At 38.5% G+C, this 12817-nt stretch overlaps 1 protein-coding gene across 1 annotated transcript in view; it reads left to right on the top strand.

The window, feature by feature from the left end:
• The window catches only part of IPO11 (importin 11), a 138285-nt gene that overhangs the window by 34000 nt on the left and 91468 nt on the right, over positions 1-12817 (top strand). Inside the window, exons 11-16 of the mRNA XM_080933618.1 lie at positions 86-238; positions 1258-1301; positions 3826-3916; positions 7210-7257; positions 7977-8082; positions 11601-11727. Of these exons, the coding sequence (XP_080789744.1) occupies positions 86-238; positions 1258-1301; positions 3826-3916; positions 7210-7257; positions 7977-8082; positions 11601-11727 (569 nt within the window). The remainder of the gene's footprint in view (positions 1-85; positions 239-1257; positions 1302-3825; positions 3917-7209; positions 7258-7976; positions 8083-11600; positions 11728-12817) is intronic.

Genomic DNA, 12817 nt, shown 5'->3' with positions numbered 1-12817 from the left:
TTCTGAAAGTATATTCTTCATTTCAGTTAGATGATGCATCTCAGAGAGAATGTCTACTGTTAACTGGAGAATTTTATTTTTCTAGATAGCAGCCCTGAAACACTTGAAGCCCATAAGATTAAGATGGCGTTTTTCACGTATCCCACGTTGACAGAGATATGTCGACGATTAGTCTCTCATTATTTTTTACTAACTGAAGAAGAACTCACCATGTGGGAGGAAGATCCAGAAGGCTTTAGTAAGAATTAGTTTTTCAGTTTTCACACGACTCATCTCTCTTTCATAAACAAATATGTGTTTAAATGATAGAGACAGAACATTGTATTTTTAATGTAGCGTTTCTGATCTTGCTGCCCTTTCCCCCAGTTTCTCTCCCTCTCCCCTTTTCTTCCCCTCCCCCTTTCCCCCTTCCCCTTCCCCTTCCCTCCCCCTTCCCCCTCCCCTCTCTCTTCTCCCTCCCCTCCCCTTTCTCATCACCCTTTCTCCCTTCCCTTTCCCTCCCCCTTCACGTTCCCCCTCCTCTTTCCCTTCCCTTCCTTCTCCCCTCCCCCTCACCCCACTTTGGCTTAGCCAGCCATATATGATTACACATATTGTTTCAATATTTTAAGATGGTTTTAAACTTTTTGAGGACATTTATTCTTTCTGTTTTTATTCCGGAGTTAATTTTTAAGTTATTTAGAAAATGGAACATTACATTATACAGGGCATCTTTTTTTTTTCTAACTAGAATCTTTTTAAAAATGTAGTAACTATAATTTCATAGTGTGTGATGAACTTTGAACATTAAATCCTTAGGACTTTGTTTTTTTGTTTTTGGGAGGGGGTTAGTCCTAACATATTTTACTTGGACTTTGAATATACAGAGAAAATTTATGGGAAGTATGACCAGTTTTAACTGGAGAATCGCGGCTGCAAACATTACAATGACTCTAAGGGTTGTAATAATACCGTGTTCTGTATTACTGTCTAATTCAGAAATACAGGAAGTTTGGGCTTTTTCCCTCTAAGAACTTTTTCCCCTCCCAATTTTTTTTCAGAAAAGCAAGAGTGCACATAAGGAAGTTAATGAGCAGTTCGTAGAGATTGTAAAGTATACATGTGATAGTAGCTGGAGGAAAGGGATCTATGAGATCTGTTCTCTTCTCAGGATGTGCATCCAGTGTTAGGTCTCAGGCAACCCACATAAACGTTATGCATTTGGAAGCATCAGTGTGTTGTTTCTGCAGAGCATCATTTGTTGTTTTTTGATTGCAGCAGTGGAAGAAACAGGAGGAGACTCTTGGAAATACAGTTTGAGGGTAAGTATCCATGGGGAAGAGAGGCCGAAGGCGTGGCACTCACGTGTGCTTGAAGGTCCACACTTTGGGTTAGACGGAGTTAACTGCTTATAATTACAAAAGTTAATTACATTATGGACTTTAGTCTGAAGTTTTCTTTTTATTAAGATGGGGATAGTAGACTTTTTTTGTTAATCGCTTTGTTTGAGACATAATTATCATTGTACAGATAGAAAATATTTAAATGAAATATGCCACTTTTGCACTAGAATGGTTTTTTGATAAGTCTTTTTTAATACCTTATTGTTTTGCTTGCTTGTTTGTTTGTTTTGAATTTTGAGACAGGGTTTATATGCACAGTTCTGGCTGTCGCAGAACTTGCTCTGAAGACCAGGGTGACCTTGAACTTACGGAGATCTGCCTGCCTCTGCTTCCCAAGGGCTGGGATCAAAGCTGTGTGTCACCAATACCCCAGCTTGATATGTTATTTTTTAAATAAAGTACTTTTTATTGTTTCACAATTTTGTATACTAATATAGTTTTAGGCTCTATTACTCTTACACTTAGTATGATTCTCAGCCTGTTGCTTTCAGTTATAGGACACCTTTAAAACATATTTCTTGATAAGGTGAAAATACTGTATTTAAGAATATTTGTAAAATGAGCTTATTGACCTGTTCTTTGTTGATACTTTTGTACTTTTGTGGGTTGTGTTTTTGTGGAGGACACAGTAGAATGACAGACTGTTTCACAGTGTAGATCATTAGCCTTGAACTTGGTAGAGGTGTGACTGTTTCTCCCGTCCAAGTGGTGGGACTAAAGACATGTGCCACCACATACATGGCTGATTTTTTTGTTTGTTTGTTCAGAGACAAGGTCTCACTACATAGTCCTTGCTAGTCTGGAACTCACTATGTAATGTAGACCAGGATGCCTTTGTTTATAGAGCTTTCTACCTCTGCCTCCTGAGTGCTGGCATGCGCAGCTTGCTTGATTTTTTTTTTTTTTTTTTTTTTTTTTTTTTTTTTGGAGACAGGGTTTCTCTGTATAGCTGTGCCTGTCCTGGAATTTACTCTGTAGTCCATGCTGTCCCAGAACTCCTAGAGATTCCACTTGCTTCTGCTTCCCAAGTGTGTGTGTGTGTGTGTGTGTGTGTGTGTGTGTGTGTGTGTCTGTCTGTCTGTCTGTCTGTTCAGAAGAGGGTGTTGGATCCCTAGGGTGGGTATGTTCAGAAAACAATGTTGGATCCTCTGGGGGCTAGAAACGTTGGTAGCTGTAAGCTGCCTGGCAGTTATGACTTTTAAAACAAATTTAAGAAAATGTATATGCCGGCTTTGTCTGCATGTATTTGGTACATTTCATGTGTGCTTGTTACCAAGGAGGCCAGAAAGTGGTGCTGGGTCTCCTGGAACTGCTGTTACAGAGGGTTGCTGTCTGCCTTTGGGAATCAGACCTAGTCTCTCAGGCCCAGGCCTCCCTCCATGCTTCTCTGTGGTTGTTTCTGTTGTTTACTTACTGACAGCGCCAGCTTTTCTTTAGTAGCAAATCATTTACTTTTTATTTATTTTTTAAAGATTTACTTATATATCTGCGTGTTTTGCCTGCTTTGTATGCAAATTATGTGTGCTTAGTGTCCAGTAGTTTTATGGGTATTGGGTCTTGAGGACCTGGAGTTACAGTTTTTTTTCTGAGCTACCATGTGGTTGCTGGGAACTAAACTGGAAACTGGGGGTCTTCCCTAAGAGCAGCAAGTACTTCTATCACTGAGCCATCTCTGCAGCTTATGCCTCAATGCTTTTAAGAATATGCATGAGGCTGGAGAGGTGGCCCAGCAGTTAGGAACACTTGTTCCTCTTGTATAGGACCTGGTTCAGTTCCCACTATCTTCATGGGGACTTAGACCCATCCTTAACTCCAGTGCCCACCAATGCCCTTTTGCTCCATGGATACCAGGCATATGGTTTATTTACACACATGCAGGCAAACATATATATACATAAAATAAAATAAACAAATCTTTTTAAAAATCCAAATAACACATTTTTTACGTAGCTAAATAGTTCTTGTTACTGTTTGTGTTTCTTAAAAGAAATGCTATTTTTCCTGGTGAATTGAATTTGTGAACTGCAGTGGATAGTCATGTCTATGAAAACACATTATTAAATATTTCATTTCTGTCCTTAGATACTCAGTCATTTTACTTATATATAGATGAGTATGGCTACTTTTAAAGAACAATGGATTAAAGATACTTTGAGTATATAATACCAAATGATCACAACAGTGAAACATAGATTTTGTTATGAATTAACTTCCTGCATTCCTTGGTGCTAAGGACAGAAGCCAGGCTTCATGTCTGACTTGCTAAGCATCTGCTCCAGCATGGAGCCCCAGCTCCACTAGTTTTGTTTATTAAGAAATTAACAGTTGAAAATACTTGATTTAGAATTTAAAGAATGAATGTCTCTTTGCTTCATTGTAATAGCCAATATATAATGTGACATTAATTTTTTTTACTAGAAATTTGTTTTTTCTCCCCCTCTAGCCTTGCACCGAAGTATTATTTATAGATATATTCCATGAGTATAATCAAACTCTTACTCCTGTACTTCTAGAAATGATGCAAACTCTGCAAGGTAAGTAGTAGTTTGTGACAGTTCTGTCATTATTGTTCAGTTAAAGTGGCCTATGTGCCCTGTTTCCTGGCCATCGGTTTATACTTTATGCACATTAGTCAGCTGCTAAGTAACTTTGATTTGTCAGTTTCAGGACACAGACAGGCCTTAGTCATTCTGCTTCATTCTCGTTGCTGACTGTTTGCCTTGAGCCAGTGACTGAATGTGCTGCGAACAGGGAACTGATCAAGAATATCTCTAAACTTTACGCCTTAATGACAGGAAAATCATTGCTTCAAATATCGTGGTTGTGGAGTACTTTTAGATAAAAAAAAAAAGCCTTCAAGAACAGGAGGAGGGGAAAGGTCCCTCAGACAAGCCAGGAGAGACTATTCCGAGGTATGGAGTAGTATGGGACTACATCCTAGAGAAGAGCCTGTTGGTAGACACAGCTGAAATGCTTAGAAGGTAGAAAGCAGTGCCAAGAATAGATTACCAGCCAGTTGGGTCAAGACTAGGTGGAGCTGTAAGGAAAACTAAGCCTCAGGATTTCTTGGGGAGAAAGGGAGTGTTAACCTTTGCATGTCTGCCCCTCTGCTGGGGGGCCTGAAGCACTCAGAGGAGGCACATTGGCCCACAATAGGGGTCCCAGTTTGTGTTTCCTCGGGTGAGAAACAGGAGACGGAGCCTTGATTCCCAGCCTCCTGTGTCCACTGAGAATCCGCACTTTTCAGTCTTTATGCCAGCCGGAAAGGGGTGGCTTAGGCTGGGACAGGGTTCTGAGTGAATGCTGAGAGTATGGAGGGGCTGGAAGAGGAAAGGCCTTCTTCTGGAGATTTAGGCCCAGCACTTCACAAGGTAGGCCTTCCTCCCTGTGATCCTTAATGAAGGAGGTCCGTGCTGGTCAAACTGCTGTATTTGATGGCGAATGTGAAGTCACCTTACTCAGGGTGACTCAGAGATTAAATACCTTTTGCAGAAAGGAATACCTTGGAAGGGAAGCTCATTAGCTGAACACTCAGGGTGTATCTAGATTCCTCATTATCATGGAGAACTCAGGTTTTATGCTACTATGACAAATTGTCATGGTCTTCTCAGAGTGGTTATGTGTTCCAGGTCAGGTAGTTGGGCAAGGATCTGGCCTTACGACCACCTGGCATTCTCAATTCTGAGACTCCCCAGGGCTTAGGCCTGTCCAACCCTACCAGTTCTTTTGTTGGGTGGCGAAGTCCACTTGCCCCTCAATGTCATTTTAGCTTTATTGTTTTCAGGAGATGTACTCACAACAGACAGTTAATTTTCTTTCTGGCAGTTACAGATTGCTACACTTGATAATGCTTATTTTACTACTTAGTTTGTTTGTTTGCTTGTTTTTTAACTACTATAGCAACAAGCCAGATGTGTTGGCTGGTTTTATGTCTACTTGACACAGCCTGAGTGATTTAGAAAGAGGGAGCCTCAATTGAGAGAATATGCTCACCAGACTGACCTGTGGGCAAACCTGTGGTAAATATTCTTGATTGCTGATTGCTGTGGGAGGGCCCAGCTCACTGAGCATTGCCACCGTTGTGCTAGCAGTCCTATGTGCGTAAGTAAACAGACCGGAGTGAGCAGCACTCCTCTGTTCCCGCTTCAGTTCCTGCCTCCAGGCTCCTGCTTTGATTTCCCAGACTGACTTCCTTTTGGTCCTTGTGTTTTATTACAGCAATAGAATCCCTAACTAAGACATCAGACTATTTAGGCTGCTTTCTGTTAGGTTTTTCAATGACTTCCTTATTGAGTTTTCTTTCTGGTTCTGAATCAATTTGCTTATTTTAGGTTGTACTAACTCTAGTTTATTGGTACATTAAGCTTAACAGTTCCTATTTGTGAGTAACAATGTTACAACAATATCTTGAAAAACATACTAGATTTTTTTTTCCTTAAGGAGATATATAGGTAAATTGTGTTTTACTACTGTAGTGCCCTCTTTTGTTTGACAAAGCTCAAAAACATTAAGCATTTGAGGTGTTAGGTATATTAACTAGCTTGATTTAATTACTCTACATTGCTTGCATGTATAATCTCTTTTTATACCTTATAAACTTATATAAATTATATATTTAAAATACAGGGTAACAACACTGCTTTTAAAAGTTGTTTTGCCAAACTAGTGTGACCCATCTCTCATGCAGTTTGGGGTGATTTGCAAAAATGAAGAACTATAATTTATGTAGTGAACCTACCCCATTGGAAGATGATTTTTTGGGGACTTCAGTTTGAAGAAAACCAAGAATGTTGTGTTGGGCTGTGTTGAACATGATTTCTTTGTAAATGAATGTTGTAGAAATGAGGACTTTGGTTGATCCAACATTGACTTCATCACTGCAGCATTTCTCTTGACTAGCAATGTGATGATGTAACAAATGAGATTTTCTCATTTAATAATAAAAAATTGTGTAATGTTTTGCAAAGCTTCTGTCTTAAAATGTTCAGGTCTTACGGTACAAGGCAGCTTACAGTTTTGCTTGCAGAGTCCTTTTTCCAACAGTGGAAATCTTCAACTCTACTCTGTGCACCTCTTCACCCCACTTTCCCCTAAAACAACAGCAAAAGGAAAATGTGGCATGTTGGCTAAAGCTGGAGCAAAGTGCACTAAAACATAACTTCTTGACTAAGTCACCTTTCAAAACAGATCTCTCTTTAGTCTTTCGTAGTGCAGTGAATGTAAGAGAGGAGGCGTGCCAGGAGTCTTCCAAGCTTTAGGAGGTGCTCGTCAAGAGCCTGATTGGGTGTACTGTCAGATCAGGATTTCCAGAGGTGATGGAAGAGCTGCGGGAAAACTTACTTTGATAAATTATTACACATGCAGAAAACCTGATCACTCTGTCCACAACATGGAAAATAAACTGGATTTTCAGAAAAAAAAAAAAAAGTTGTTTTGCCCCAGAAGATAAGCGCTGCATGTTCTTACTCAGATGAAATAAGAAAGTGTTGATCTGAGAAGTTGAGAGGAGAATGATGGTTTCAGAGGTTAGGGAGAGGGCTGCGTGGAGGGGTGGGGCGAGTGTGGTGAGTGGGCAGGTTCTTGTGTGCTGGTGAACAATCACATTTGTATTTTAGAAACTTACATTTTGATTATGTCTAACGCTTTAAATAGTTCATAGTATATCAGTATATCAAAGTTACATGTTCAAGTATAAGTTTTAGTAGTTAAAATTAAAAATTTAAATTAGCGTTTTTTAACTGATACTTTCCCCCCTATCTATCTATCTATCTATCTATCTATCTATCTATCTATCTATCTATCTATCTATCTATCTATCTATTTTTAGGTCCAACCAATGTAGAAGATATGAATGCACTGTTAATCAAAGATGCTGGTATGTTAGACTTAAGTGATTTATAAATGTGTATTTACTCAATAGATAGAGAGACTCTATTTTGTGGTAGATTTTGTGCTGTGAGAAATGGGATGTAAAGGTAACTAAAATTAAGAATTTTCAGTTGAAGGAGGTAAACCATGTATGCAGCTAATTCAACCACTCTATGGAATGGTTCATGTTAAAGCAGGTATTAAAGGAAGGGGGTTATGGATAGGGAAAGTTCCCTTCTTAAAGAACTGTGACATCAGAATGCAAGGGTGAGTAGGAGTCAACTGTTCAAGGTAAGGGTGCCAGAGGCAGGCTCCCGGAGGACAGTAGCATTCAGGATGACATTAGGTAAGATGAGCAAGTACAGGTACTGTTTAAATCTAACTGCTTGGTTTAACTGCACAGTAGTGAGCAGCTAAGGTATTGTGCACGATGAACTAGAAGACAAAAAGTGAGCCCAATTATAAAACATGGCTTCCATTTAGATCTAATACTATTTTATAATAACTGAAATTTGACCTGTGATAAATTGGATTTAGTTTACTGTTTTAAAAATACTGAAGAGTGCTTGGGACAAACTGGGACTAGAATAATTTAATCAGTATCTTTAAAATGTATTTAGTAACTTATGTACATTTTCCTGAATATATTTTATGTTTCAAAGTACCTTCAGATTTGTATATAAAATCAATCATCTAAAGTTTAATTTTGTTCTTTTCTCTTCTCAGTGTATAATGCTGTGGGATTAGCTGCTTTTGAGCTGTTTGACAGTGTTGATTTTGATCAGTGGTTTAAAACCCAGCTTCTTCCAGAATTACAAGTTTCTCATAATAGGCAAGTAAATTTTTTTTGTGTATTATACACCCATTTTATTTTCATAAATTTGAAATAAAAAAACCAACAACTTAATATGATTTTGGTCATGTTTAGCCTGGCAAGGAATATGATTTAGAAATATTATAACTGAAATAAAGCAAAGGAATTCTCTTTTATGTTACTTTAGCTTAAACGTAAATCCAGAAAGAGGTGTGTGCTGTGATATGGAATGGTTTGTAGGTGACACGAGGCAGGACTTTCTGTAGAGATAATGACAGAGTTCTCTGAGTCCCTGGAAGAAGCTGTGTAGTATGTAAGATTGCTGCTGGCAACTAGCTTTCGTGCCACAGGCAGTGGGAGAACATAGAGAAGGAGATAGCAATAGATGCCTGGCCCATTCAGTGTGTAAACATTCCCATAGAGGTGCCTAATTTATGATTAACCGAGCCATATGGCACTTAGAAGCACTTTTGCCCAATTATTGTGCTTGGGATTGTGGTTTTTTTTTTTTAACCTATAGTGGATCGACTGTAAAAAGAGAAGGTCTTTCATGGTTTTTAAACATCATTTCTTATTTCAGAATTAGAGACTACAGTGTTGGAGAGAAGGCTGTGGTTAAGAGCAACTGCAGCTCTTGCAGAGGACTCCTGGCACCCCATCTAGATGGCTCACAGGGGCCTGTAACTGCAGCTCCACTGAAGTTACACACATTTCTCCATGCCACACCATGTGTCATGTGCACTTGTGTACGTGTGCAAGTACACGCAGATGCACAACTAAAACCTCTAAAACTATAATAAAATTAGAGACTAAAAATATTACAAGAGACTATTGTGGTGTGTGTGAAGGATGCAGTCGAGCAACAGTATATCTAGTGTCTTGTAGTCAGCATAGTATGTAGCCATAGTTTAGTAAATACAGAAGACCGTCTGTGTATATAGATTATTTTATAAATACTTAGATGTAGGTTGATGTCAAGGTGATACATAATTAGAATGTAGAGAGAGGGTGGGGAGAAGAGTTTTGGTAAGGTGGAAGAGGAGGAGAAGGGGAGATTCAAGATGGAGGCGGCAGGGGAGGATGGTTCAGATCCAGCTGAACTAGATCGGTTATATCTTGTCTAGGTGGGTGGTTTATATCTTTATTCATTGGCAGTGAATTTATTGTTTGAATGTATTGTAGATTGAGAATTTAACATATAAGTCTGTTTGATAAGTTATTGATTGTTGAGTCATGATTTTACCGGGCTGCAGATGCCCAGCTCCACACTGGAGTGGCTCCCATGGAGTGAGACCGCAGACTGGTAGCAACAGAACTTTTTAAAAATAGTTACGGCAACATTTAGAGTCATTGAATTAGAGATCTGGATCCTAGCACAAGAAGCCAAGGCACAAGAAGACTGAGTTTAAGGTAGAAGTTGAGATTACCCAGAGCAGCACAATGAAATCAGATCTCAGTCCTCCAACCAAAAACACATACCAGCAAAATTAGGAAGCTGGAGCTCCTCTAAAACGTTTGGACCAGTTAAGTAGTAACTTGTGGCTTCTCTATTCAGTCATTGGTTCAGTTATCAAATGTTTTTAACACTTAGAATTTTCTATGCCCTCTGGAAGCTGTTGTGTATGAAATTGCTTCTGACAGTGCTCACAGGAAGCTAGGAGAGCCTTTGAAGGGGATTAAAAACATACTGGAGATCTAATTACCCATAAGCCATGGAGGCCATTTGACTTGGCCTCACTGCCTCTTGTAGCACCTCCCTCATGTGCTGTGCTTACTGTTGCTGAGGAAATGAGTTTCAGATCATTTAAAAATAAAGCCTGAGGGCTGGAGCGATGGCTCAGTGGTTAAGAGCACCAACTGCTCAGTGGTTCTGAGTTCTAATCCCAGCAACCACATGGTGGCTCAAAACTATCTGTAATGAGATCTGATGCTCTCTTCTGGTGTGTAGGAAGACAGCTACAGTGTACTCATCTTAAAAAAAAAAAAACAAAGCCTGAGATATGTAAAATGTACTCTGAGTACATGTTGAAGTGATAATATTTTGTGCATGTTTGGATAAATCAAAATATTAAAATATCAATATCTTTTAAAAAATGAAGATATTCAATTTTAAGGGAAATATTTGGCTTGCTTCATGTTCTCTGTTTGACTGCTGCTCTAGACCAGTGTTTCTCAAAGTTTAATGTACACTTGTGTGACTCACATGGTAGGTTGTTTTGTTAAATGCAAGTCCTGGTCTACGAAGGGCCACACAGACAAGCCCTCCCAGGCTATGCTGCTTCTGTCCTTCCACACCTGGGTACTGCCATCCGGACTGGGCTGGATACGACTGTCACCTTGGAATTCCTGAGTTTTGTGTTCTTTACTTAGAGTAGAACAGCACATGGAAATCTCTGCAGCTTTTGGTCTAAAAGCTGATAGTTTATACGATGCATTTGCTGTTACTTTTGCTTCTACGATTGTTCAGACAACTCTAGTTCTTTGAAATGGCATTTTTCCACTTTACATTTAAGTGGTGTTCTTCAGGAGGCTCTTATAAATCTGTGTACTGTTTATTGTGTTTTAATTGTTTTGCTGGGCTGTGTACTTTGAAGCCAAAGAATATTTTCTTATATTTTTAAAAAATCTTAGCATTTTTTGTCTGCTCCAAGTGACAATCTTTTAAGATTGTGACTTTCTAAAATAACTGTATACTCATCAGCTTGTTCCATTTATACACAGAAATAAGTATCATTTTGTCACTAAGTTTATGACAAGAAGGTATTTTTTAATGGAATTCTAAGACAAAAATGTTTTGAATTTGAATTTGTAATACTTCTTTATGCCTAAGGCAAGTGTTGGTTAACTTTATTTTAGAAAAAACAATATCAGAGGAAATAAATTATGCATTATGCATTTAAACTAATGCTTTGCAATTTTAATGATGTAAGTCACCATATTTGTTGTGAGTCATGCTTGGTAATTCATGTTTCTTTTAAATGTATTTAGCTAGAATCAGCAAGCTTATGCAAATATTACTTAGATAAACATAAAGACCTTTTCACAGAAAATAATATTTATGGGTTTAACAGATGGCTATAGAACCATTGAATACAGGCAGTTATTATTTTGGTACAGATACATGCTGGCTGCAGGATTTATGCTGTTACCCTGTTTGTGGTTACCTGAGGACACGTTATATACCTGTGTGTGCTGCACAGTGCTCCTGTGTGAGCTGCTGTGGCTCTTCCTCATGTTGAGACAAGCGCTTTACCACAGATCTTTATCTTCTCTCAGGCTGCCCTCACACTCACTGCTCCAGTTTTCTAGGTGCTGGGATTACTGACTGCCACAGGCTAGTAATGCGGAAGGATGGAGAACACCTTGTGTGTACCTTAGGACTTTCTTTACTTAGATCAGGGCTCTATGGTTTCTTCTGTGTTGATGTTTAGAAGTTGATTTTTTACTTAGATTTAAATGGAAATTATTCTAAGTGAAGTAGACCTCTTAAAGTACTGAACATTTAATTTAATGATTTTTTTTCTTTCTCCACTTAGGTATAAGCCATTACGACGCAGGGTGATTTGGCTCATTGGTCAGTGGATTTCTGTGAAATTCAAGTCTGACTTGAGACCCATGCTGTATGAAGCAATCTGTAACTTGCTTCAGGATCAGGATTTAGTGGTATGTCACCTGCTGAATTAGCATCTGTAGATCGAAAAACCTCCTCTAAAATGTTCAGGACTCTTTCTTTTTTGAAAATGGCTCTAGAGAATATGCTAGTTAAAATTACAGGTGTAGAAATGTTTAGCACTTAGCCAGGGAACGTGTTCTTAACCAGGAAATAAAGGTTAGTATTTTAAAGACTCTTGAAGGCAGAATTTAGTCACCTTTCTTGACTTGGGAACTAAAAGTACTCTAACTGGTACCCACTTGGCTGATAAAGTCAGAATAAGATGAAGTTCTTAGGTATACCTAGATAGCATGCTGTGTACACTGAAATATGAGTCCCAGACTCTGAAGCTTGTGTGAAGCTCAGATCATTTGGGAGTTTAGAGTAGAGGTGTGGAGCTTGAACAAGTCCTCCTCCCCACTCTTCCTTCACCCTCTGTCAGGAGCCACCGTAGGAGAAGCAGATGAATCCAGCTCAGTAGGCAAGGCTCAGGAAAAATCCATTTTAGGAAAGATTCCTGCTACTAATATGTTTCCCTGTTATTATTAAACATATATAACAATCACTAATTATTTGTGCAGCCTTATGAGCAGATCTCTGCAGACCTGTGAAGATGTACTATTTTGTAGTGATGCTATATAAACAAATAGATAATATTTCTATAGAAGTCCTGATTTGATTAATATAATTTTAGCAAGAAAGTTTTAGAGATGGTCTTAACTTGCTAGAAAGATGTAATAAAGTTAGAATTAAGAGTAGAATGTGCCCACTCCTCAGAATCGTAAGTAAAGGCTGCATAATAAGGAATACAGTGAGCTTTCATAATTACACTAAAAAGATAAATAGACTTGGGACAAATTTGTGTTCAAGAAAAAACATTTAGGTCCAAGGATAAGGTCACAGGTGTGCAGTATGATTAGGCAAGGTCCTGTAAAAACTGTTGCTTTAAACTTATAGTAAGCATATTATAATTAAACACTGCTTTAAACTTAATGTCAGCATCCCTCTGTAACTCCCATTTTATGTAACATTTTATCTCTGAGGTAATTTTCTAAATAACTTTTTGTCTGAGAAAGTATAAAAAGACCAGCAAAATGATTG

Source organism: Micromys minutus (genome assembly GCF_963924665.1).
Source record: "Micromys minutus genome assembly, chromosome: 20".
NCBI classification, from domain to species: Eukaryota; Metazoa; Chordata; class Mammalia; order Rodentia; family Muridae; genus Micromys; species Micromys minutus.
This window is presented reverse-complemented; position numbering and strand designations above follow the sequence as displayed.